General features: G+C 41.5%; 1 protein-coding gene across 5 annotated transcripts in view; it reads right to left on the bottom strand.

The window, feature by feature from the left end:
* LOC137377016 (inner centromere protein-like) overlaps positions 1-24,549 on the bottom strand; it is an 85,268-nt gene that overhangs the window by 55,046 nt on the left and 5,673 nt on the right. For 3 of the 5 annotated variants that reach the window (XM_068046146.1, XM_068046145.1, XM_068046143.1), the window contains exons 2-6: positions 19,902-20,014; positions 18,355-18,506; positions 16,408-16,503; positions 11,768-12,525; positions 4,481-4,526 (exon numbers count right to left, since the gene is read on the bottom strand). In XM_068046146.1, the coding sequence (XP_067902247.1) occupies positions 4,481-4,526; positions 11,768-12,525; positions 16,408-16,503; positions 18,355-18,506; positions 19,902-19,910 (1,061 nt within the window). In that variant the 5' untranslated portion in view covers positions 19,911-20,014. The remainder of the gene's footprint in view (positions 1-4,480; positions 4,527-11,767; positions 12,526-16,407; positions 16,504-18,354; positions 18,507-19,901; positions 20,015-24,549) is intronic. The other 2 variants (XM_068046148.1, XM_068046147.1) reach the window with 1 other exon arrangement.

The following is a 24,549-nucleotide window of genomic DNA, read 5'->3' as shown; positions in this document are numbered from 1 at the left end:
CTTTTCACAGATGCTGCCAGACCTACTGAGTGGTTCCAGCATTTCTTGTTTTTATTTCAGATTTCCAGCATCAGCAGTATTTTGCTTTTATAGAAGTGTAATGTAATCTGTTATACAGCCATGTCAACTCAGTGGCACAGAGGTCAATTGCAGCACCCCCATTGATAAGTACTTAAAACATGGACCTGGAATCATCTTAAAAAGAAAATAATTTGCATTTCTATAGCACCTTTCACAACATCAGGACATCCCAAAGCACTCCACATTCAATGGAGTACTTTGAAGTGTAATCGCTACTGTAGTGTAGCAATGCAGCAACCAATTTCTGCACAAGGTCCGAATAATAGCAATATGATAATGATCAGAATTTATTTTAGAGATGTTGGTTGAGGAATAAAGTTTGGCCAGGACACCAGGGAGAATTCCCCTGCTGTCTGAAATTGCAACGTGGGATGTTTTGTGTGGACACAAGACCAGATGAGATCTCAGTTTAACGCCTCACTTGAAAGACAACACTTCAAACGGTGCAGCACTCCCTCAATACCACAGAATGTCGATCTTGATTTTATGTTCAAGCCTCTGGAGTGGGACTTGAAATCATGACCTGCTAGCTTATAGAGGTAAAAATTCTACCCACTGAGCACAGCTGACCACAATGACACCACCACCACATCTTAGGCTATGATTCAGCACGTTACTATAGAATTCAATTCCTTACAGAGCCATTAGAAAAAACTGAGTACTCTCAGCATTCTGCCAAAACCAACTCTGATCATACCTAACCAAATTAAATATTTACAACTGCATATTTTTCTGATTAGGTTAGCTTTGCAGCTCAAAGCAGGGGTACGTAAACTTTTGCACAGATCAGCTTTCCACATCATCAGCAGATAAGCATGTGATGGGCCACAATAATACAATATGAGATCCAACATGTGGTTTCACCTGCGATGGACATTAAAAGCTCAAGTCCTTCAGACAACAATTCTCAAAATTTAATGACATTTTTTTCATTATATTGACACCTACAGCAAGATGGTTGCTTACATTCATTAACCACGTAACACAAGTTTTTTTTTTAATTTAACAATTGGACATTTTGAATCAATTATAATCCCCACACCTTGAATTACCAAATTGGAACTTGTAACGAATAATAGCTAATGTCACGAGCTAGTTACTGGATCTCAGCTGGGGAAGAAATGGAGTCAATAAAATTGGCCTCAGTGATCCTATTTTATGAAGGATTCACAAAAGAGCAGGGTGGGGTGTGGGGGGAGTGATAGGTCCCTCTCCACAATGTCAAATAAGAATAATCAGTACACTATCTATGCTTCAACAGCCTGCAACACTCACTATACTCACAGATGAGAAATGGCTATTTGACAAGACACTAACCACCAACTAGCACTTGAAGAACTGTCCCTCCAGATTAGACACTTGGGTAAGGGAACCACCTCATGAAATTATGTCCAACTTAAGACATGTTCAAAAAAAGGGTGGGGGGGGGGGTGGAGAAATGATTAAATGAATTTCTGCAAGAGATCCCTCAAGGTAGGATGCACAAGTCAGGCTGCTATGTTTTTGCTGTACTTAGCTCTGTGACCCATATAAGAATTTTGAAGGATTAGTTCCCAATAAGAAATCACATGCCCCATTTTAAAAAAATCTTTACATATCACAGAATCATAGAAAGTTTAAGGCACAGAAAGAGGCCACTTGGTCCATCGTGTCTGTGCCAGCCGAAAAACGATTCACCTATACTAATCCCACCTTCCAGCATTTGGTCCGTAGCCCTGCAGATTACGGCACTTGAGGTGCATATCCAGCATCCTTTTGAATGAGTTGAGCGTTTCTGCCTCAGCTACCCTTTCAGGCAGTCAGTTCCAGACCCCCACCACCCTCTGGGTGAAAAAGATTTTCCTCATCTCCCTCTAATTTTTCTACCACTCACTTTAAATCTATGCCCCCTCTTCATTAACCTCTCTGCTAAGGTGAATAGACCCTTCACCTCCACTTGATCCAGGCCCCTCAAAATTTTGTACATTTCAATTAGATCTCCCCTCAGCCTTCTCTGTTCCAAGGAGAACCCCAGCCTATCCAATCTTTCCTCACAGCTGCATTTTTCCAGTCCTAGCAACATCCTCGTAAATCTCCTCTGTACCCTCTCACCTCATTCTTTCTGTAAAGAGGTGACCAGAACTGCACACAGTACTCAAGTTGTGGCCTACCAATAAGTTATACAATTCCAGCATAACCTCCCTGCTCTTATATTTTATACCTTGGCTAAGGAAAGGATTCCATATGCCTTCTTAACCACCTTATCGACCTGTCCTGCTACCTTCAGGGATCTGTGGACATTCACTCAAAGGTCCTTAGTGCCATCTACACTTAGTATTTTCTCAATTATCGTGGATTCCTTTGCCTTGTTTGACCTCCCCAAATGAATCCCCTCACACTTCTCCAGGTTGAATTCCATTTTACACTTTCCTGCCCATCTGACCAGACCGTCAATATCTTCCTGCAGCCGACAGCTATCCTCCTCGTTATCTACCACACGGCCAATCTTTGCGTCGTCTGCAAACTTCTTGATCATGCCCCCTACATTTACGTCCAAATCGTTAATATATACCACAAAAAGCAGAGGACCCACTACTGAGCCCTGCGGAATGCCATTGGAAACAGCCCTCCAGTCACTAAAACACCCATCAACAATTACCCTTTGTTCTCTGCCACTGAGCCAATTTTGTATCCACTTTGCTGCATTTCCCTGCATCCCATGGGATTTTTTTTTTTTTTTTAAACCCGTCTGCCATGTGGGACCTCGTCAAAAGCCTTGCTAAAATCCACGTAGACCACATCAACTGCACTACCCTCATCTATCTGCCATGTTACTGCTTCAAAAAATTTGATAACGTTGGTCAAACAATATCTTCCCTTAACGAATCCATGGTGACTAACCTTGATTAACCTGTGCCTTGCTAAGTGACAATTTATCCTGTACTCAGAATTTGCCCATTGAAGTTAGACTGACTGGCCTATAATTATTCAGTCTATCCTTCGCCCCCTTTTTAAACAGAGGTACGTTCGTACCTCTCCAATCCTCCACACCTGTATCCAGTGAGGATTGGAAAATGATGGTCCAACCTTCTGCTATTTCCTCTCTTGCTTCTTTTAACAGCCTTGGCTACATTTCATCTGGCCCTGGTGATTTAACAACTTTCAAGGATACTAATCCCATTAATACTTTCTCTCTCCCTATGTTTATCACATCCAATACTTCACACTCCTCCTCAACTACAATATCTGCATCGTCCCTTTGTTATCACTCTGTTTTTTCAACATTCTGTGCTTACTATGTAATTGGTTGCAAATATACCTTCTGTTAGCTTTCTCTTAAAAGTCAATTCACAACCAAACACCCCCATAAAGACAATGAACCAGTATACCAAAGAGAGGAACATAGTATACCCTGAAGTAGCAACTTTATCCCTTCTTCATGCTACTTCAACCTACACACACTGTCTCCCTTGTTTTTCTTTTGTCTCAGGCAAGATGATCCATTTCTATTCACAAATTGTTGTTAAATACTCTTATTATAGCACATCCTTTTTGCGGTAGCAAGAGGGTTAGAGATATTGAAATCAGAGTGAAAGATGTTTGGGAGTTACATACAAGAAATTGTGTAAGGGATCAGCACAGATTCTAGGCAATGGAAGAGTGCAGAGAGCGGGTGGTGTGTAACAAGTGTTTCTAGCTAGATGAATATCATATAGTTTTGCCCACCCTAAGGGATCACCATGGAAATTAGTATTTTAGCAGAATATAAGTTTTTATTTGTAGAAAAGTCTATTTGTTGGATAGTATAACCAAGCAATGAAAAATGCTTACTCGAGATACAAGTTTGACTATGTTTAAGATGTTCCTGACAGTTGGTGACTCATGATTCACATTGAATTGGGTTACAATTTTGTTATTCCCAATGACTAGGATAGCCACAACACATGTAGTAAAGGTACAGTTCAATACTGGTATACTTACTTAGTGCTTTATTTATTGTAGTTTAATCCTTATGATCTGCTGGACGTAGTCTTTAAGTTGAATAAGCCATGATTATTATTTTGGTATCAACATAAGTTTATAATCATTAGATTATGTGAAGTAGGCTTATAATTGGAGCTTGAATTATCTTGATTCATTAGAGAGAAGTGTAAAATCATAACACTGAGATGAGTTTGTACTATTGTATCTGATTATTTGCTTTATGTACTGTACTTGCACGAGCGATTGCACGGTTGTGTATTAAATCAAGGATCACTTCTTTATGCTACTTCAATCTACGCACAGCGCCTCTCCTGTTTTTAATTTTGGGGTAGACAAATACAATACATCACCTCCCACCACCTCTCCTCTCCCCTCCCCTCCCCCACCACCCCTCGGGTGGGTGCAGCATATGCATTCCACTAAAATTATTTCTTACCATTCTTGCTCATCATTTCCTTCCATTTTGTCAGTGCAGTTCTGATCTACAAAAGAAAAGGCAGGCATATTGCCAAAATAAATTTTATGTGGTTTGAAAAAAAAAACAAATTGAAAATTTGAACACTGAAAAACCTGATCAATTGAATCAAGAATATTTATTTATTTTATTTATTTAGATACAGCACTGAAACAGGCCCTTCGGCCCACCGAGTCTGTGCTGACCATCAACCACCCATTTATACTAATCCTACATTAATCCCATATTCCTACCACATCCCCACTTGTCCCTATATTCCCTTGCCACCTACCTGTACTAGGGGCAATTTATAATGGCCAATTTACCTATCAACCTGCAAGTCTTTGACTGTGGGAGGAAACCGGAGCACCCGGCAAAAATCCGCACAGACACAGAGAGAACTTGCAAACTCCACACAGGCAATACCCAGAATTGAACCTGGGTCGCTGGAGCTGTGAGGCTGCGGTGCTAACCACTGAAATACTGAAATGATACATCTTCTCAAGGCTGGATTCAGTCAGTGGCAACATCTGGGTAGCTAGGTTCCTAGCATAATATACCATAAGGGTTATTATATAAAAATAAAAGTACAGGGATGCGTAATAGTAATTAATAGCTAGCTTCCCCAACTAGATCACCCCCACACTGAGGTATTCTGATGTATTCCTTCCCAAATTAGCCAAACATGGTTTCATCAAAATCCTCAATGATCCCCCCCCAAAAATCACAGAACATCACACCATCTGCAGGGACAAAACATCACACTTAGATCTGGGGAACAGAGATCATACCAAGAGAATCTGAAAGTAAATCATTACAAAACAACCTAATGCTGTAGACTTTCCTTGTGACGACTATTTGTGCCTGAAACAATCCTGGGTAACGAACTGTGATACAGGACTGACAGCAACTTGCATTTACATAAACACAGGAGCCAATGTAGTTCAGCAAGGACAGGGCGACAGATAAGTGAAACGATGTAAGACAATACATTTATGGAGGGCAGATGATCAGCCAGCACAGCAATACAATAATGAAGTCTGGCGATGACATTATGAAGAAAGGTTTCAGAGGCAGATGCACTAAAGTTGCGGTAGAGACAGGCCATATAACAGTGATGGAAATAGGCAGTCTTTCTGAAGGAAATCTAAGGGTCAGGAGCTCAGGGTTAATTAAACTACTATGGTTCATCTTGAGAAAGTGGCTGTAGAGGGGGATGGAATCTGGGCAAGTGTGAGTTGTGGTGGGGACCAAAGATAATGCTGTCGATCTTCCTAATGCCCAGAGAGAGGGGAAAGCTGCAATTCATTTGAATTGTTTGAGGAAAATTACATTTAACAAATTAGTGAGTTTTTTCTGAAGATCTAAGGGGAACCAATGGATATAGTATATTTGGATCTTTAGTAGGCATTCATAAAGGTGCCACACAAGAGTTCCAAAGGTTAAATTATAAGGGGAGATTACACAAAGTAAGGCTGTATTCCCTGCAATTAGAAGGTAAATGGGTGATTTGATCAAGGTTTTCAGGATATTAAGGGGAGCAGATAGGCTAGATAGAGAAACTATTTCTGCTGGTTGGGGAGTGTCGGACAAGGGTGCATAGTCTCAATATCAAGAGCTAGGCCTTTCCACATATAAAGGCTGGTAAAAGTTTTGAACACATTTCCGCAAACAGCAATTGATACTCGATCTATTGTAAATTTTAAATCTAAATTTGATATCTTTTGGATAACAAAAATCTATAAAGTAATAAGAGCAAAGGTGGGTACATGAGAGTTAGATCACAGATCTACTATGATCTCGCTGATTGGTGGAACAGGCTTAAAGGGCTAAATGGCCTATTCTTCTACAGGTACAGCAAGCAATTAGGAAGGTAAATGGTATGTTAGCCTCTCATGTAAGGGGATTGGAGCACAAGAGTAACAAAGACTTGCTGTGATTGTACAGAACTTTGGTTGGACCAGACCTGAAGTACTGTATACAGCTTTGGTCTCCTTATCCAAGGAGGAATATACCTAGCTTAGAGGAGTGCAACAAAGGCTCACTGGACTGGTTCCTGAGATGAGAGGGTTGTCCTATGAGGAGTAAAATGAGGGCATATTCTCTGGAGGCAAGAACGAGAGATGATCTCATTGAAATGGATAAAATTCTGGGAACACTTGATGGGTAGATGACAAGAGGCCGTTTGCCCTGGCTGGAAATTGTAGAACGAGGGGTCATTGTCTCAGGAGGAGTTGGCCATTTAGGACTGAGAGAAGGAGAAGTTTCTTCACTGAGGGTTGTGAATCTTTGGAATTCTCTACACCAGAGGGCTGTGGATGCTCAATGAGTATCTTCAGGACTGAGGGATCAATAGAAATGGGGAAAGTATGGGAAAGTGGAACGGAGGTAGAAGTTTAGCCATGATGTTACTGAATGGTTACTCCAGCTCCTATTTATGTTCTTATTTGTGTATGTGCCAAGTAAGCAATCTGAGGGGAATCAAAAGAGGTAGAACCTAGTGCTGTCATCATTTATCTCTAGCGAATGATGTGTAAAAGAAGCAGAATGTAGATGAGGAAACAGAAGGGGCCACTGTTAGATTCTTAGAGTGTGAAAACTGGAAGAGTTGCCATTATTGGAGATGCACTGGCTATGATCAGATAGGTAATGAATGGGGCAGTACATAAGGACAGAGGATCCTGGATTTTCTTTCTTTTGGTGGGGGCGTGGGTGGTGGATGTTAATTGTTTATAAAGGAGGGTCAGTCACCTGGAACCAATGGCAAAATTTATGAACTCAGGCCTTAAACAACACCTGCAACAAAGCACAGAAATACCAATTCAAAAATACAACAACTACACATCCTCCAAAAATTCCATCACTCCTGTTACGACCAGGTGAGAAAGGTGTCTAGGGGTCCCTTTCAGCCTTCACCTGGTCTTATTGTAACAGGGTTTAATTTTAAACTGTGTTTTGAGCTCCTGCTTGGTGAATCCTTGTTCACCACTTTCCAATTATAAGGCAAAGAAATGAGCACAAAAAGGCTTTCTTAGGTTTAAAGAAGAATAGCGAAATTTTATTAAACAAACTCTAATTCGGTTGACGCTGATGGATTCACAACGCGCCCACGCTAGCATTCATATGCGATACGCACGTGCAAATAGAGACAGAAAAGAGAAGAAAAATAAAGTGGAAAGGTTTGAGGCAATATCTGAAGAGCTTGTAACAGTTCTCCACGCTCACTGTAGAGTCTTTGAATGTAGGTCGTGCTTGATTTTCGTTGGCGCCCAGTATTATTCCTAAACCTTGTTCACTGTAGGAGACTTTTCTCTCTTGGGGTTCATGTATTTCAGTTCTGTGAGAAAGCGATGGAAGCAGACAAGAGAAGAGGAGGTCTTTTCAATCCAGGAGCACAGAGCTTTCTGCCAGTCCAAACACTATCTCCACAATTTAAAACTCCCCAAGTTGGCCAGCAGGGTGGTCACGTGAACGACTGGTTTGACCAGGTCTGTTCTGTGCATTGGGAGCAGGGATAGCTCCTTTGTTCCAACACTGTCTGCTAATATGCAAAAATATCCTTCCAGCCAGGGGCCTGCAACCCCTTGTAATAGGCCTTCTCTTCTTCCCAGCAACAATTTGAAATTTAATGTCCATGTGGCAAAATTAATGTGCCTCATTTTTTTTTTTATAAAAAAGAGATACAGCACTGAAACAGGCCCTTCGGCCCACTGAGTCTGTGCCGACCATCAACCACCCATTTATACTAATCCTACACTAATTCCATATTCCTACCACATCCCCACCTGTCCCTATATTTTCCCTACCACCTACCTATACTAGGGGCAATTTCTAATGGCCAATTTACCTATCAACCAGCAAGTCTTTGGCATATGGGAGGAAACCGGAGCACCCGGAAGAAACCCACGCAGACACAGGGAGAACTTGCAAACTCCACACAGGCAGTACCCGGAATTGAACCCGGGTCGCTGGAGCTGTGAGGCTGCGGTGCTAACCACTGCGCCACTGTGCCGCCCCTTGGCAGGTGGGGGCCTGCATGACACCTCCATACCCAGGGGAATGAAATGCGATTTGGAAAACAAAGGCGCCTTTCATTAAAAGTGTTGAGTGCAATATATATCAGATACAGTAAACCATGCATTTCCCTCATTCATTCATGAATCCTAAAACTTACTAAACTGTCTTTTCTTGGTACCAGTGCTGCTTTAATTTCCCCCTTTTTGGCATCCCAGTAAACATGTAGTTTTTTGGGGAAGTTTTTCTTCAGTTTGCCCATTTCCCATGGCTGCCTAGGGTCCTTGTTCCTGTTGAAGTTTTTTTTAAATAAAAGGAGTTAGTAGTGGGCAGGTCTATCCTGAACTCCCTTTCAGTACTTTGCTGAGTCATGCAAAGGCTTATGACTTCAGGGGATGGGTGATTCCCTTTGGTTCTGACTGTGGGGAAGGATTCTTTGTTAATCTCCCCATTGTCCTCTGGGACACTCCTACTCGCAGGTATTTGTGCAGACCCTGCTGCACTCCGACTAGGTGAGGCATCACCCTCACGGTTTCTCTTCCCCTTAGAGGTCTTTCTTGGTCTCTGCATGTTCCTGTAAATGCTGCTGGCACCTCTGGTGGGGTGCTTCTAAAGTCTGCATTTACGTAGGAGGATGTGGGGGTGTAACTTTTCATTTTGCGGGGTTGGCTGACCGGACAGTAGGGGTTTTCATCCGGGATTCCTCCCGGGCTTCCTTTAACGCCCTCTTGGTTGGCTTTTTTCCTTTCCTTTTCTAAACTTCTGTCAGCCTTGTGCCTGCCTGTCCCCTTTTGTTCTCAGCAGAGATCCCTTACAGTTCACCAGGCCTCTTCTGGAGGGTCCTCCTAACACCAGTACAGGACTTAGGGGTGCAGGTTTCACTGTAGATTGGGATTTCCCCTCAACCTGGCACATGTGTCAACGCTTGCAGTACTCCACGACATCTTTGTGGAGTTTTGGCCTGTCAAACTGTTGTCTCATGCGGGCTTTGGTCTTTCGTATACCGGCATGTACACCCACTGCAGTCTTATGGGCCCTTCTTAATATTTCTCCCCAGTACCTCTGTGGCACCACTAACTGGTGAACTACTATCCACTCCTTGCCCTCAGGTCTGTGAGGAGAACTCCATTTCCTCATATCTCATTCTTAAAATAGTAGCAATCAGGGACTCCCTCTACTTCACTTTCAGACTGGGTAGCCTGTGCTAGAGGGTTCTAAACTTTTGGCAATAGGCTTCGGGTACTAATTCATATGCTTCAAGGATAGCATTTTTGGTCAGTTCATGCCTTGATGAACTCTCATCTGGCAACAGGGAATAATCCTCATGGGCTTTTCCAATTAGCTTGCTTTGTAGTAAAACAGGTCTCAGCTGGCCATTTTAGCTGTCTTGCCAGTTTCTCAAAGGACACAAAAAAATTCCTCTACATCTTCCTCATTGAACTTTGGGATTAGATGAGCTAGTTTTAACAATTCTGTACCTGTCCCTGAATTACGCTCCTCCTTATTGGCCATGCTTTCACTGGGGCTACTCTGTCGCCCCCCAGTTAACTCAAACCACTTCAACTCTTTCTTCATATTCTTTCTCTCTCTCATTCCTTCTCCTGTCTTTATTTCTCACTCTCTCTCTCTCTTTCTGGAAGGCTCTTTCTCTCTCTCTCTTTCCTTGTCTTCTAATTCAAGTTTCCTTTGTTCCAATTGTATCTTTGCTAGCAGTACCCTGTCTGGGTCTGCTTCTAACCCTATGTCTGCTTCTTCAGATTCAACGGAAAAATGGTTGGCCACTAGTCTTAGGAGTTCAGACTTCCTAGCCTTGCCACGTACAGCGATCCCACACTGCTCAGTCATTTCCCACAACTCTTCCATAGACAGTGCTTTTAACTTATCCCAAGATACTTCACCCTAGCTTGGAGAACTACTAGCTTCAGTTCAGAAATGTTAGTATTCAAATCACACACAACCACAAAAAAACCTGCATTAAAATCTTGCTTTTTTTTTTGATTGGGAACAATTTAGCTTCCCAATTTCTCTTGTTTGTCTGTGAGACGATCCCGGACGCTAGCACCCAAATTTCTGTTCCAACCCAAGACGGGAAAGGTGTCTAGGGGTCCCTCTCAGCCTTCACCTGGTCTAACTGTAACAGGGTTTAATTTTAAACACACTGTGTTTTGAGCTCCCCCTTGGTGAATCCTTGTTCACCACTTTCCAATTATGAGGCTAAGAAATTAGTACAAACAGGCTTTCTTAGCTTTAAAGAAAAAAGTGAAATTTTATTAAACTTAAACTAATTCGGTTGACGCCTACGGATTCACGACACACCCACGCTAGCATTCATACGCGATACGCACATGCAAATAGAGACAGAAAAGAGAGAAGAAAAATAAAGTGGAACGGTTGCGGCAATATCTGAAGAGTTTGTTACGGTTCTCTGAGCTCACTGTAGAGTCCTTTTGTGGGTTGATCTTGCTTTTCATTGGGGCCCAGTATTCTTCTTAAACCTTGTTCACTGTAGGAGACTTTTCTCTCTTGGGGTTCATGTGTCTTCAGTGGGTTTCAGTTCCGTGAGAAAGAGATGGGAGCAGACAGGAGGAGAGGAGGTCTTTTCAATCCAGGAGCAGAGCCTTTTGCCAGTTCAAACACGGTCTCTACAATTTAAAACTCCCCAAGTTGGCCAGCAGGGTGGTCACGTGATCGACTGGTTTGACCAGGTCTGTTCTGGGAGCAGGGGCCTGAAACCCTCTTGTAATAGGCCTTCTCTTCCCAGCAGCAATTTGAAATTTAATGTCCATGTGGCGAAATTAACGTGCCTCATTCATGGCAGGTGGGGACCTGCACGACACTCCATATGAAATAACTGTTAAAGATGCAGTGAACAGAAGTGCACCCTCCTCCCCATATTCTAATGATCCCCTTCCCTTCAAGCCATTTTGTAAGATAAGGAATATGACTTACCTCTTGATCCCAGAGGTCTCAGGTTTTTGCCACTTGAACCCGAGCACTGGAAAGGGCTGACTGCAATAAACAAGTACAACTCTCACTACACGCTGCAAGAAGGTGCACCTTTTCCCTGGCCCAATGCAGATACACACAGCTGAAATTCATGGTTTCCCCTACAGACCCCTCACTTGAAATGCAATTTTCTTGTACTACATTATAGTTCTCTCATATTTAGTAAGAGGTAGAGCTGTAATTATCATTCTGCAACCAGAATACAGAATATAAATTGCAAATACAAATTTTTTAGACAATTATACTCACAGCTGGAGGCAGAGGATTCCAGCACAGTCTTCCTCTTAATGGATTTACGCAATGATTTCATCACAGATTCCTGTACCATGGCAGTCCGTTGAACATTCAATGAATATTTATCTGCCAATCTAATGCAATTGGACCGGTGGCTAGCAGTGCTTTTCCGCACTGATCTACGGACAGCTCTACAGGTAGCCTGGCTTTCATCTTCACAGATGGAGTTCTTACTAGCAGCTGATGGCTGTACAACGTTACTCAACTTTTGGTCAGTTAAACCAGACTCACTATACACTCCATTTTCTTTAGCAGTAGCAGCCTCTGCTATTTTCATCTTGGTTGCTATACGACTTGGGCTCCTAGGAGTCACTGCAGTGGCAGGAGTCAACATTTCCATAGCAGATCCACTTAGAGGAGGTAGTTTTGACTCAGGTTCCTTTTGGGGCAATTTCACATCTTCAGAAGAAGTAAGCTGAGTTTCATTTAAGTTATCTGCCTGACGTTTTTGGTGCAACTCCACACTCTTACAATCATTCAGTGACAGTACAACCAATGGCACTCGTCCATTAACTGGGACAATAGGGGACTCACTTTTTTTTTCAGTTTCAAGGTTGGCAGTTGCTATTGCACGTGATCGTGTTAGGCGTACAGGATGTGCCTGCTCCTCAACTATTTTATTGCAGCCACTGTTATCTTCCTCGAAGACCCTACTTCTGAGTTTTGTACGTTGAATTGAAGAACGTCTTAAATTCTTTCTGCTTCTAGAAAACCTGGAGGAATAAGATAGTTAATCAAAATCTCTGAACAATACAAATTCGCTTTGAGGTACAACTCAAATGAAAACAGCAAAATTCATATCAATTACAATCAAACTACTGAAGTGCACCAATTTATCAGGATTCATCTGTGCCATTTCTAATTTTTTTTCTTTGCTAGAACTGGTCTTACCCACAAAATTGATCACACCTCCAGATCAAATTAATCATCAAACAGGCTCTAAAAATTAAGCTAATTCTTTTAGGTGCAAGAGTGCTAATTTTAAAAAAGTTTTTGAATATGTATTTTAATTTGCCAAGCTGACACCAATATAACAAGCAAATGGTACCATATAGTCTTTTAAAGTCATTTTCAGTTATTTAAAATCAGGTTACTCACAGGTAGTGAACTAGACACTCATTCAAATGCTTATTTTTTGTCAGCAACACATTTTTGGCTGTGTTAACTGCACCACGTCACCACTCAAATATAGTAATGAGTATTTTTAAAAGCAAAATTGCATTCTAAAATGCTAGTTCACAACAGATTTTGCATTTGGCAATATGGAAATTAGTTTGAGCAGTATCTTGAGGGAAAAAAAAACTTTTGGGTGCAATCTGCACCATTTGCGCCTAAAGCAGAAAGTCTATTCTCATGTTACTTGCCAATTGAGCCATCAAGTTGAATCCAAAAGTGGTTAGGATGTTAAGCATGAAATATTTCTAATGATTCTTAGCTAAGAGGATCACATTTTTGAACTAAGATCTTAGTCCTCCTCCATGTCACAGTACAGTATATAATGAAACTGGACTCCCCGCAACCCCGACTGCAATGGAATATCAATATAATAGGCAGCATTTAGATATAGTTAGTGCATTATGCCTTTTAGAGTTAGAGATCGTGAGTTCTAAAAACTGACTATTTATTCAGAGATTCCCCTTTAAGAAGGTTGAGTTAAATATTTCAAGGTCTCTGTTAGAATAGAATTTTTTTGTTGCCAGAGAATTGGAAACTAAACACACACATTGAAATATCCTGTGAGACATCAGTAAGAGGTAGCAATAAACTTAATTAGGTTATGGAGTTGTTGATGCAGACAAATTGGCTCAAAATGGTGCTTTAAGGTACCATAAAAAAGGCAATTATAGATAACAAAACAATAAATGAAAATGGACTTACAGGAACAAGGCGGCAAGTAAACACAATTATAAACATTTTGACCAGATAAATGCTCACAACTTCAAAAGAAAACAAGGGGTTTCCAGTAAAACATTAAGTGGAAAGTTAGTTCATGATACCAACAAATATGGGTTTTGAAAGCAAGAAAAACACACACAGAAGGGCAGCACCTATATGCTAAGAGGTCATGTGACACCTTAGAAATAGTATAAACATGAAAAGCTTTTGAAGCAAACACTTAGAAATGTTGAATCCTCAAACAACGCTTCTCAACTAAGGGGCATTTAAGGTAAAAGTTTATTTTAAATTTTGATGAATATTCTAAGATAATTTTGCTGTAACATTAGCAAGGTTAAACCTTTGGATATATTAGAAATAAGAATGTGTTACATCTCAGTAATATTTGATATTATGATATACCTATCCACTTAAGTTTATTGCATGTTAAATTCTTTAATAAATATATGAAAGTTAATAAATCATCTCATGTAGCATTCTGTATATAACTACAAAGAACCCCTCGGTGTCTCCAAGTGGAGAGATACGCATCGAAGAGAGTTTCCCAGACCCTTATAATATTTGGCATATTTATGACTTAGCCATAATTAAAAATAGGCTATCTGGAAGATGGTAATATTCTCTCTTGGTTTTCTTTCTTTGAGGGAAACCCAGTACAATTATTTGGACCCAGATAAGTGTCTAAGAATTTGTCTGGTTTGAACTTGATCAAAAGGAGATTCCTAGGGATGTATTCCTGATTTGGTTTAGTCCCTATAAGGGGTTAAAGTCATAAATCACTTCACGACCACCTCAATCTTTTTTCTTGTATATCACCATTTGATCTTTCAATGTTAGAATAGATGAGATTCTATCAAGCCTACTCACAGCATCTTTCTGTTTACCGCACAACTCTGGGGTAAATAGAATATAAGGGAAATGTAGCAACTCATTCACATCTACAAGTTATCACTGCAGTTGGATAAGCAAATTCTGTGTATACTTTACACTTCCATGCAGCCACTTTGTGTTTACTAAATTTTAATAAGTAATTCCAAACCAGTCCAACATCTAGCAGACTGCTCAGAGCCAGATTACTCACAAGAGGTTCATAGATTGAGAAAAGATAGAATTTTACATAAGGATGCAAGAAATAGGAGCAGGAGTAGACCATAAGGCCCCTCAAGCCTGTTCTGCCATTCTATATGATCATGGCTGATCCTCTGCCTCAACTCCACTTTCCCACCTGCCCCCCAAATCCCTTGATTCCCTCAGAGACCAAAAATCTACCTCATCCTTAAATATACTCAACAACCCCTGGGGTAGAGAATTCCAAAGATTCACAACCCTTTGAGCAAAGAAATTTCTTCTTATCTCAGTCCTAAATGATCAGTCCCTTATCCAGAGATTGTGCCCCCGTGTTTTAGATTACCCAACCAGGGGAAACAACCACTCAGTGTCTACCCTGTCAAGCCCCCTCAGAACCTTGTATGTTTCAATGAGATCACCTCTCATTCTTCTAAACTCCAGAGAATTTCGGCCCAATTTATTCAGCATCTCATCATAGGTTCCTGGGATGAGGGAGTTGTCCTATCTAGAGAACCTTCGCTGCACCACCTCCAAGGCACGTACATCCTTCCTTAGATATAGAGACCAAAACAATGCAACTGTGGCCTCACCAAAACATTATACAACTGTAGAAAGACTTGCTTATTCGTGTACTCCAGTCCCCTTGAAATAAAGGCCAACATGCTATTTGCCTTCCTAATTGCATGCTGTGCCCCCATGCTAACTTTATGTTCCTTGTACAAGTACACCCAAGTCTTACTGAACAACATTTAGAAGTTGCATGCCTTTTAAAAAATATTATGCTTTTCTATTCTTACTACCAAAGTGAATAATCTCACACTCCTGCATTATACTTTATCTACCACCTTGTTGCCCACTCATTTAACCTACTTATATCTTTTTGCAGCCTCCTCATAGCTTACATTCTCAACTAGCTTTGTATCAACAAACTTGGATACATTACTCTCAGTCTTGCCATCTAAGTCATTAATATAGATTGAAAATAGCGAAGGCCCCAGCACTGATCCTTGCTGCACTCCACTGGTTATAGCCTGACAACTTGAAACTGCCTCATTTATCCCTACTCTCTGCTTCCTGTCTGTTAACCAATCCTCCCATCCATAATATATTAGCCCCAACTCCACAAGCTCTTATCTTATACATTAACTTTTTGCGTGGCACCTTATCGAGTGCCTTCTGGAAATCCAAGGATACTACATCTACTGGTTCCCCTTTATCTAACCTACTAGTTACATCCTCAAAAAACACAACTAAATTTGTCAAACACAATTTCCCTTTCATAAAACCATGTTGACGCTATCTGATCACACTATGATTTAAGTACATTATTGAGACTTCTTTAATAGGTTCTAGCACTTTCCCAAAGGCTGATACCAGGCTAACTGGCCTGTAGCTCCCTGCCTTTTTGCCTCTCTCTCTCCTTTCTTGAATAGCAGTGTTACATTTGCTCACTTCAAATCTGCTGGGACCATTCTAGAATCTAGGGAATTTTGGAAAAAACAGACTACCCCAATTTACTTTTTTTTAAAAAAAGCTGAGATTAAATCATATCAATCCAGTAATAACTTGTTCAGGTGATTAATGCCTTTGAACTGTATTTCATGTCATTGAACAGCAATTGATACTCTTACCTCTTACTGGAATCCTGGGCCACAGATGGACGTCTTCTACGCCGTTTTCTCTCTGAAGGTGTTTTTGGCATCAACTCAGGCTCTGTGTTAAAATCACTGAAAAACATTTTCAATTTGTTTAAAGTGTCCCAAGGCACTTAAGAGCAATACCAAGAAAAACATATGACTAAAAAAAAACAAGCCACAGGAGGAGAAATCAGGACAGGGAGCAAAAGCTTGATCAAACACTTCTCTTCTAAGATGTTCCTTCAAAGCTGAGAAAGAGGTAGAGAGGCAGAGAGATTTAGCAAGGGAATTCCAGAGCTTCGGGCCAAGGCAGCTCAAAGTACAGCTGCCAATGGTGGCCTGATTAAAATCAGGGATGCATAAGAGACCAGAATTGAAGGAGCCTAGAGATCGCAAAGGCTTGTACGGCTAAAGAAGGCTACACAGATATTGAGGGCCATAAAGGGACTTGAACACAAGTTTGAGAATTTTAAAATTGAGGCACTGTCAGAAAGGGAGCCATTGAAGGTTTTGGTGAGATGTGAATGAGACTTGAAGCAAGTTAAGATAGAGTCTTGGAACAGCGCATCTTTACATTAGGTGGAAAATGGGAGGCCAGCCAGGATAGCATTGGATAAAAGCAAAATACTGCGGATGCTGGAAATCTGAAATAAAAACAGAAAATGCCGGAAGTAGTCAGCAGGTCTGGCAACATCTTTTGAGAGAGAAGCAGACTTAACATTTCAGGTCTGTCACCTTTCATCACAGACCTGAAACATTAACTCTGCTTCTCTTTCCACAGATGCTGCCAGACCTGGAATAGTCAAGTCCAGAGGTAACTAAGACAAGGCTTCAGATGAACTGAGGCAGGGTCAGTTTCAAGTGAGGTTATGTAAGTAGAAGGCAGCAGTCTTGGTGACGGTGTAGATATGTGGTCAGAAACCCATCATCTCAGGGGTCAAGCACAACACCGAGGATACAACTAGGATTGCTCAGCTTAAGACAGTTACTTGGAATGGAAACAGTGGACAATGAACAGAGATTATAGCAGAAACCAATTACAATGGCTTCAGACTTTCCAATATTTAGTTGGAAGCAATTTCTGCTCATTCAATATTGGACGGCGGACAAGCAGTGTGACAAATCATAGACAGTTGAAGGGTTCAAGGAGGTGGTAATGAGATAGAACCAAGTATCGTCTGCATACACGTGGAACCTGATGTGTTTTTTGGATGATATTTTCGAGGGGTAGCATGTAGCTCAGGAATAGTGGGGGCCTCCAAAGGGTTACTTGCTGCAAAACAGCAGACTTAAATTACAAACATTGCGAGTCTTTACAATATATTAAAACAATAATAGTGCTTCTTCTGAAGCTGTCTCAACATACATTGAGCCTTGAAAATAAAGGTGTATTTCTTGGAATCAAACTGACCCAATTGCTTTACTGAAGTCACAGCCACAGAAGTCAATACCCAAACCTTTAAAGATACATTGAAACAAACGCCATCGATATATTAAAAAAACTTAATTTTTTCCTTGAATAATGTAAAATTGCTAGTCACTCTTGAATGACATAGCTAGATTCAATAATCTTAGCAAAACATTTTGAATAGCATATCAGACTGGCTGGTTATCAAAAGTGAGTTGTGGAGTTATACGAGAACCAGACCTGATCCTACCCCACCAGATATCCACACACTTCACAGTTGGAGTCACTGGGTAACAATTACCTCAAATTCAGATTGATTTTTTCCTTCTTTAAACCAGAGAACCCACTACTTCCACTTCAATGAAAATGAGTGCAGATTCAAGGATCAATTCTGGGGCTCAGCAACCTTAATCAGCCACACAATTAAGGGAGCAACTTTTATTTTATATTTGACTGCTACTAAACGGATAGTCGCTATACCTCTTTTTTTGATATACTAACATGCCGTTTGCATATCCCAGGACAATTTTTACCTGATAAACATCTTTTTGGCCTCCTCCTGGATTTCTTTCAGCCATACTGTATTTTCTTTGAAATCTTCAACAGCAGCATTGAGTTTTTCACCTAAATAATTCAGCATGTTATCAGTGTCCACAGTGATTGCTGTTCCAGAAGCCATGGTTCCCTGAATGGCAAAAAAAGTAAATTTAAAAGCTGGCAACCATAGACAAAATTAAGTGATTTAAATTTCAAATTTAAGTTGGCGTGTAAAATGAAATTTGTATAAAGTGAGACACTGTTCTTGAAGAGAAACAAAACATCACATCATCCAAGAACCATTTAGGTCAGGAACAATTTATTGTCAGTGCTTAACTAGCCAATTACATCTGGGGAACAGTTAAAACACAAGACAGCGTCAGCCTCAGCTCAGTAACAAAACTCTTGCCTAATCATAACATAAGAACTAGGAGCAGGAGTAGGCAATTCAGCCCCTCGAGCCTGCTCCGCCATTCAATACAATCACGGCTGATCTCATCTTGGCCTCAACTCCACTTTCCTGCCCATTCTCCATAACCCTGCAACCCATTACTAATATGTCTATCTCCTCCTTAAATTTACTCAATGTCCCAGCATCCACCACACTCTGGGGTAGTGAATTGCACAGACTCTCAACCCTTTGAAAGAAGTAATTTCTCCTCATCTCTGTTTTAAGTCTGCTACCCCTGACCCTAAAACAATGATCTCTCATTCTAAATTGCCCACAGGAGGAAACATCCTCTCTACGTCAACTTTGTCAATCCCCTTAACCATCTTATATATCTCAATTGGGTCTCCTCTCATTCTTCTAAACTGTAGAGAGTAAAGGCCTAAACCGCTCAATCTCTCTTCATAAGACAAACCCCTCATCTCTGGAATCAATCTAGTGAATCTCCTCTGAACTGCCTCCAATGCAACTACATCCCTCCTCAAGTAAGGGGACCAAAACTGTATGCAATACTCCAGGTGCAGTCTCACTAATGCCTTGTGCAGTTGCAGCAACACTACCCTACTGTTATACTCTATTCCTTTAGCAATAAATGCCAAAATTCCATTTGCCTTCCTTATTACCTGCTGTACCTGCATACTAGCTTTCTGCGATTCATTCACGAGGGCACCCAGATCCCTCTGCACCGAAGCATTCTGAAGTTTCTCTCTATTTAGTTAATAATTTGCCTTTCTATTCTTCCGACCTAAGTGGATAACCTCACACTCATCCACGTCAAACTCCATCTGCCCAGTTTTGGCCCATTCACCTAACCTATCCATATCCATTTGTAAATTTCTTATTTCTTTATTGCAATTTACTATCCCACCTATTTTAGTGTCATCTGCAAATTTGGCTATAGTACCTTCTATCCCCGCATCCAAGTCATTAATATAGATTGTAAATAGTTGGGGCCCAAGGACCAAACCCTGTGGCACCCCACTAGTTACATCTTGCCAACCAGAAAAAGACCCATTTATCCCAACTCTGTTTTCTGTTGGTTAGCCAATCCTCTACCCAAGCTAATAAATTGCCCCTAACCCCATGTGATCTTACCTTATGCATTAACCTTTTGCGCAGCACCTTATCAAATGCCTTCCGGAAGTCCAGATATACTACATCTACAGGATCCCCATTATCCACTTTGCCTGTTACAGCTTCGAAGAACTCTAAAAAAAAAAATTAGTCAAACACGATTTACCCTTCATAAAACCATGCTGACTCTGATGGATTGCGTTTTTTGACTTTCTAAATGTCCTATTACTTCCTTAATAATGGATTCTAACAATTTCCCAATGACAGATGTTAAACTAACTGGACTGTAGTTTCCTACTTTCTGCCTCCCTCCCTTTTTGAAGAAGGGCATTAGATTAGCTTTTTTCCAATCCACTGGAACCTTTCCCGCATCCAGGGAATTTTGGAATATTATAACCAATGAGGATCCACTATCTCAACTGCCACTTCCTTCAAGACCCGAGGATGTAGGCCATCAGGCCCTGGGGCCTTGTCTGCAACTGAGCCAAAATACTGATTTAGCGTCTCTGCCATTTCTGTGATTCCCTCTATTAACTCTCCAGTCTCATCCTTCAAAGGACCAACATTCACTTTAGCTACTCTTACCTTTTATATATTTATAGGAGCTTTCGCTATCCGTTCTTATATTTTGCGCTAGTTTTCTTTCATAATTTACCTTTGCTCATTACTTTTTTAGTAACCCTTTGTTGATCTTTAAGTTTCCCAATCTTCCAGCCTGCCACTGGCCTTTGCAATATGGTATGCCATAGTTTTTGTCTTTATGTTATCCTTAACTTCCTTGCTTAGCCATGGATGTTTTTCCTCCCTCTTAGAATCTTTCTTCCTCTCTGGAATATATTTTAGTTGGGAGGAATTGAATATCTCCTTAAACATCTGCCACTGCTCATCAACTGTTCTACCTTTTAGTCTTCCTGCTCAGTCCACTAGGGCCAAATCTGTCCTCATGTCTATGTAATTACCTTTGTTTAACTCCAGAACGCTAGTGTGGGACTCCAGTTTCTCGCCCTCAAACTGAATTTGAAATTCTAGAATGCTATGATCACTCTTCCCTAGAGGATCCTTAACGATGAGATTATTAATTAATCCCACCTCATTACACAATACCAAATCTAGAATAGTCTGCTCCCTGGTTGGTTCCACAACATATTGCTCCGAAAAACAATCTCGAATACCTTCAATGAACTCTCTCGAGGCTACCTTTGCCAATTTGATTAATCCAGTCTATATGCATATTAAAATCACCCACGATGATTGCAGTACCTTTCTTACAAGCCCCCAGTATTTCCTGGTTTATACTGTGCCCCACTGAGGAACTACTGTTTGGGGACCTACAGATTACTCCCACCAGGAACTTCTTTCCCTTGCTATTTCTTATTTCTGCCCAGACTGATTCTATGCCTTGATCTCCAGTGCCTATATAGTTTCTCACTACAGCACTGATCTCTTCCTTTACTAACAAAGCTACACCTCCTCCTTTTTCTTCCTGCCAATTCTTCTGAAATACAGAGTACCCTTGGATATTCAATTCCCAAACCTGATTTCCCTGCAACCACGTCTCAGTAATCGCCACTAAATCATACCCATTCGTCTCTATTTGCACTGTTAACTCATTTATTTTATTCCGAATGCTTTGTGCATTAAGTTTGTGCTATTATCAAATTTCCCTACTCTCGTACGATTCCTTGGTGCAATATGACGTTCACACGTTCTGTCCCTTCCTTTTATTTTCTGGTAACAATCAGCCTCATCATTAACCTGCAATCCTACCTTCTCCTTTAACTTTGACTTCCTAATTTTTCATGCAACTGAACCCTCCCCCCCACTATTTAGTTTAAAGCCTTATCTACAGCCCTAGTTATGCGATTTGCCAGGACTCTGGTCCCAGCATGATTCAGGTGGAGCCCGTCCCATCAGAACAGCTCTCTCCTTTCCCAGTACTGGTGCCAATGTCCCATGAATTTGAACCCATTTCTCCCATACCAATCTTTGAGCCACGCATTTACCTCTTTAATCTTATTGACCCTGTGCCAATTAGCTCGCGGTTCAGGTAGTAATCCAGAGATTACCACCTTTTTAATTTAGCCCCTAGCTGCTCATATTCCCTCAGCAGAACCTCCATCCTCGTTCTACCTATATCGTTGGTAGCTACATGGACCACAACAACTGGATCTTTCCCCTCCCACTCCTGCTGTACCTGCATACTAGTTATCTGCGATTAATGCACGAGGACACCCAGATCCCTCTGCACAAAGCACTCTGAAGTTTCTCTCCATTTAGATAATAATTTGCCTTTCTATTCTCCCAACCAAAATGGATAACCTCACACTTATCCACGCTGAACTCCATCTGCCAAATTTTGGTCCATTCACCTAACCTATCCATATCCATTTGCAAATTTCTTATTTCTTTATTGTCAGTAGCTCATAGATTCAAGCTCAGAGAGACTTAAGCAGCATCTAGGTTGAAACTTCAGTGCAGAAGCAAGAGAACACTGCATAAACAGAGAGATAATGTTTTTCAGAGGATACATCTGTCCTCTTAGATGACATAAAAGATTCAATGGCACTATTCGAGAAGGAGTAACCAACAAAAAATGAAAGATTCTGGTCATTACCTCATTGCTGTTTGAAGGACCTTACTATGCACAAATGGGCTGCCACTTTTCCCTACTTTACAAAAGCGAATACACTTCAAAAGAACTTCCTAGATCAGGCACAGGCAGTCCAGGGCTCCGGAGCTGCATGCGGCTCCTGCTAAATGCTGTTTATATTATCAATTTGCAGCTGTACGGCAACACTTAGCGATCAGTGTTTCTGCTATCAGGCTGTTTTAAAACTGCACTTAGAACAAAAATGACCAGTATTTTAGAGGACTCATTGTTTAGCATCCAATTCACAATTCAATTCACCCCAGCAGCTGAAGGAAGACTTTCTACCGATTAATGTCATCATTGTGGGGAAGTGGTGGCGCAATGGTATTGCAACTGGACTAGTAATCCAGACACCAGGTAATGCTCTGGAGACATGGGCTCAAATCCCACCATGGCAGATGGTGGAAATTGAAGTATTTTTTTGGAACTAAAAGCTAGTCTAATGATGACCACAAAACCATTGTTGTTTGCCATAAAACCCCATCTGGTTCACTAATGTCCTTTCTTTAGGGAAGGAAATTTGCCATCCTTACCTGGTCTGGCCTACATGTGACTCAGACTCTTTACTGCCCTCTCAAAACGGCCTAGAAAGCCAGTCAGTAGTATCAAACCGCTACAAAAGTCAATAAGGAATGAAACTGGATGGACTACTCGGCATCGACCTAGACACCAGAAACGACAAAGGCAAACCCGGGCCTGTCAACCCTGCAAAGTCCTCAACATCTGGGGGCTGGGCCAAAATTGGGACAGCTATCCCACAGACAAGTCAAGCAACAACCTGACAGTCATACTCACGGAATCATACCTACCAGATAATTTCCCAGATATCACCATCATCATTCCTGGTTATGTCCTGTCCCACCAACAGGACAGACCCAGCACAGATGGCAGCACACTGGTTTACAATTGAGAGGGAGTTGCCCTGCGAGTCCACAACATTGACTCCAGACCCCATGAAGTCTCATGGCATCAGGTCAAACATGGACAAGGAAACCTCCTGCTGATTACCACCTACCGGTCCCCCCTCCTGCCCCCCCCCACCCTCAGCTGATGTTGAACACCACTTGAGGAAGCACTGGAGGTGGCAAGAGTGCAGAATATACCCTGGGTAGGGGACTTCAACGTCCATCACCAAGAATGGCTTGGTAGCACCACAACTGACCAAGCTGGCCGAGTCCTAAAGGACATGGCTACTAGATTGGACCTGCGACAGGTGGTGAGGAAACCAACCAGAGGGAAAAACATACTTGACCTCATCCTCACCAACTTGCTTGTTGCAGATGCATCTGTCCATGACCGTATCGGTAGGAGTGACCATGCACAGAATGTGGAGATGAAGTCCCATCTTCACATTGAGGATACCCTCCAACGTGTTGTGTGGCAATACCATTGTGCTGAATGGGATGGATGCTAAACAGATATAGCAACTCAAGACTGGGCAGACATGAGGTGCTGTGGGCCATCAGCAGAATTGTACTCAACCACAATCTGTAACCTCATGGCCTGCCATATCCCCCACTCTACCATTATCAAGTCAGGGGATTAACCCTGGTTCAAAGAAGAGTGCAGGAGGGCATGCTAAGAGCAGCACCAAGCATACCTCAAAGGAGGTGTCAATCTGGTGAAGCTACAACACAGGACTATTTGTGAGCCAAACAGCGGAAGCAGCATGTGATAGACAGAGCTAAGCGATCCCATAACCAACAGATCAGATCTAAGCTCTACAGTCCTGCCACATCCACTTGTGAAGGGTGGTGGACAAGTGAACAACTAACTGGAGGAGGTGGCTCCACAAATATCCCCACACTCAATGGTAGAGGAGCCAGCACATCAGTGCAAAAGATAAGGCTGAAGCATTTGCAACAATCTTCAGCCAGAAGTGCCAAGTGGATAATCAATCTTGTTCTTCTCCGGAGGTCCCCAGCATCACAGATGCCAGTCTTCAGCCAATTCCATTCACTCCGCCTGATATCAAGAAACAGCTGAAGGCACTGGATACGGCAAAGGCAATGGGCCCGA

The sequence above is a fragment of the Heterodontus francisci genome, chromosome 14, assembly GCF_036365525.1.
Source record: "Heterodontus francisci isolate sHetFra1 chromosome 14, sHetFra1.hap1, whole genome shotgun sequence".
In the NCBI taxonomy this organism is placed as follows: Eukaryota; Metazoa; Chordata; class Chondrichthyes; order Heterodontiformes; family Heterodontidae; genus Heterodontus; species Heterodontus francisci.
Note: the sequence above shows the minus strand (reverse complement) of the source record. Positions and strands in the feature narration are given on the sequence as shown.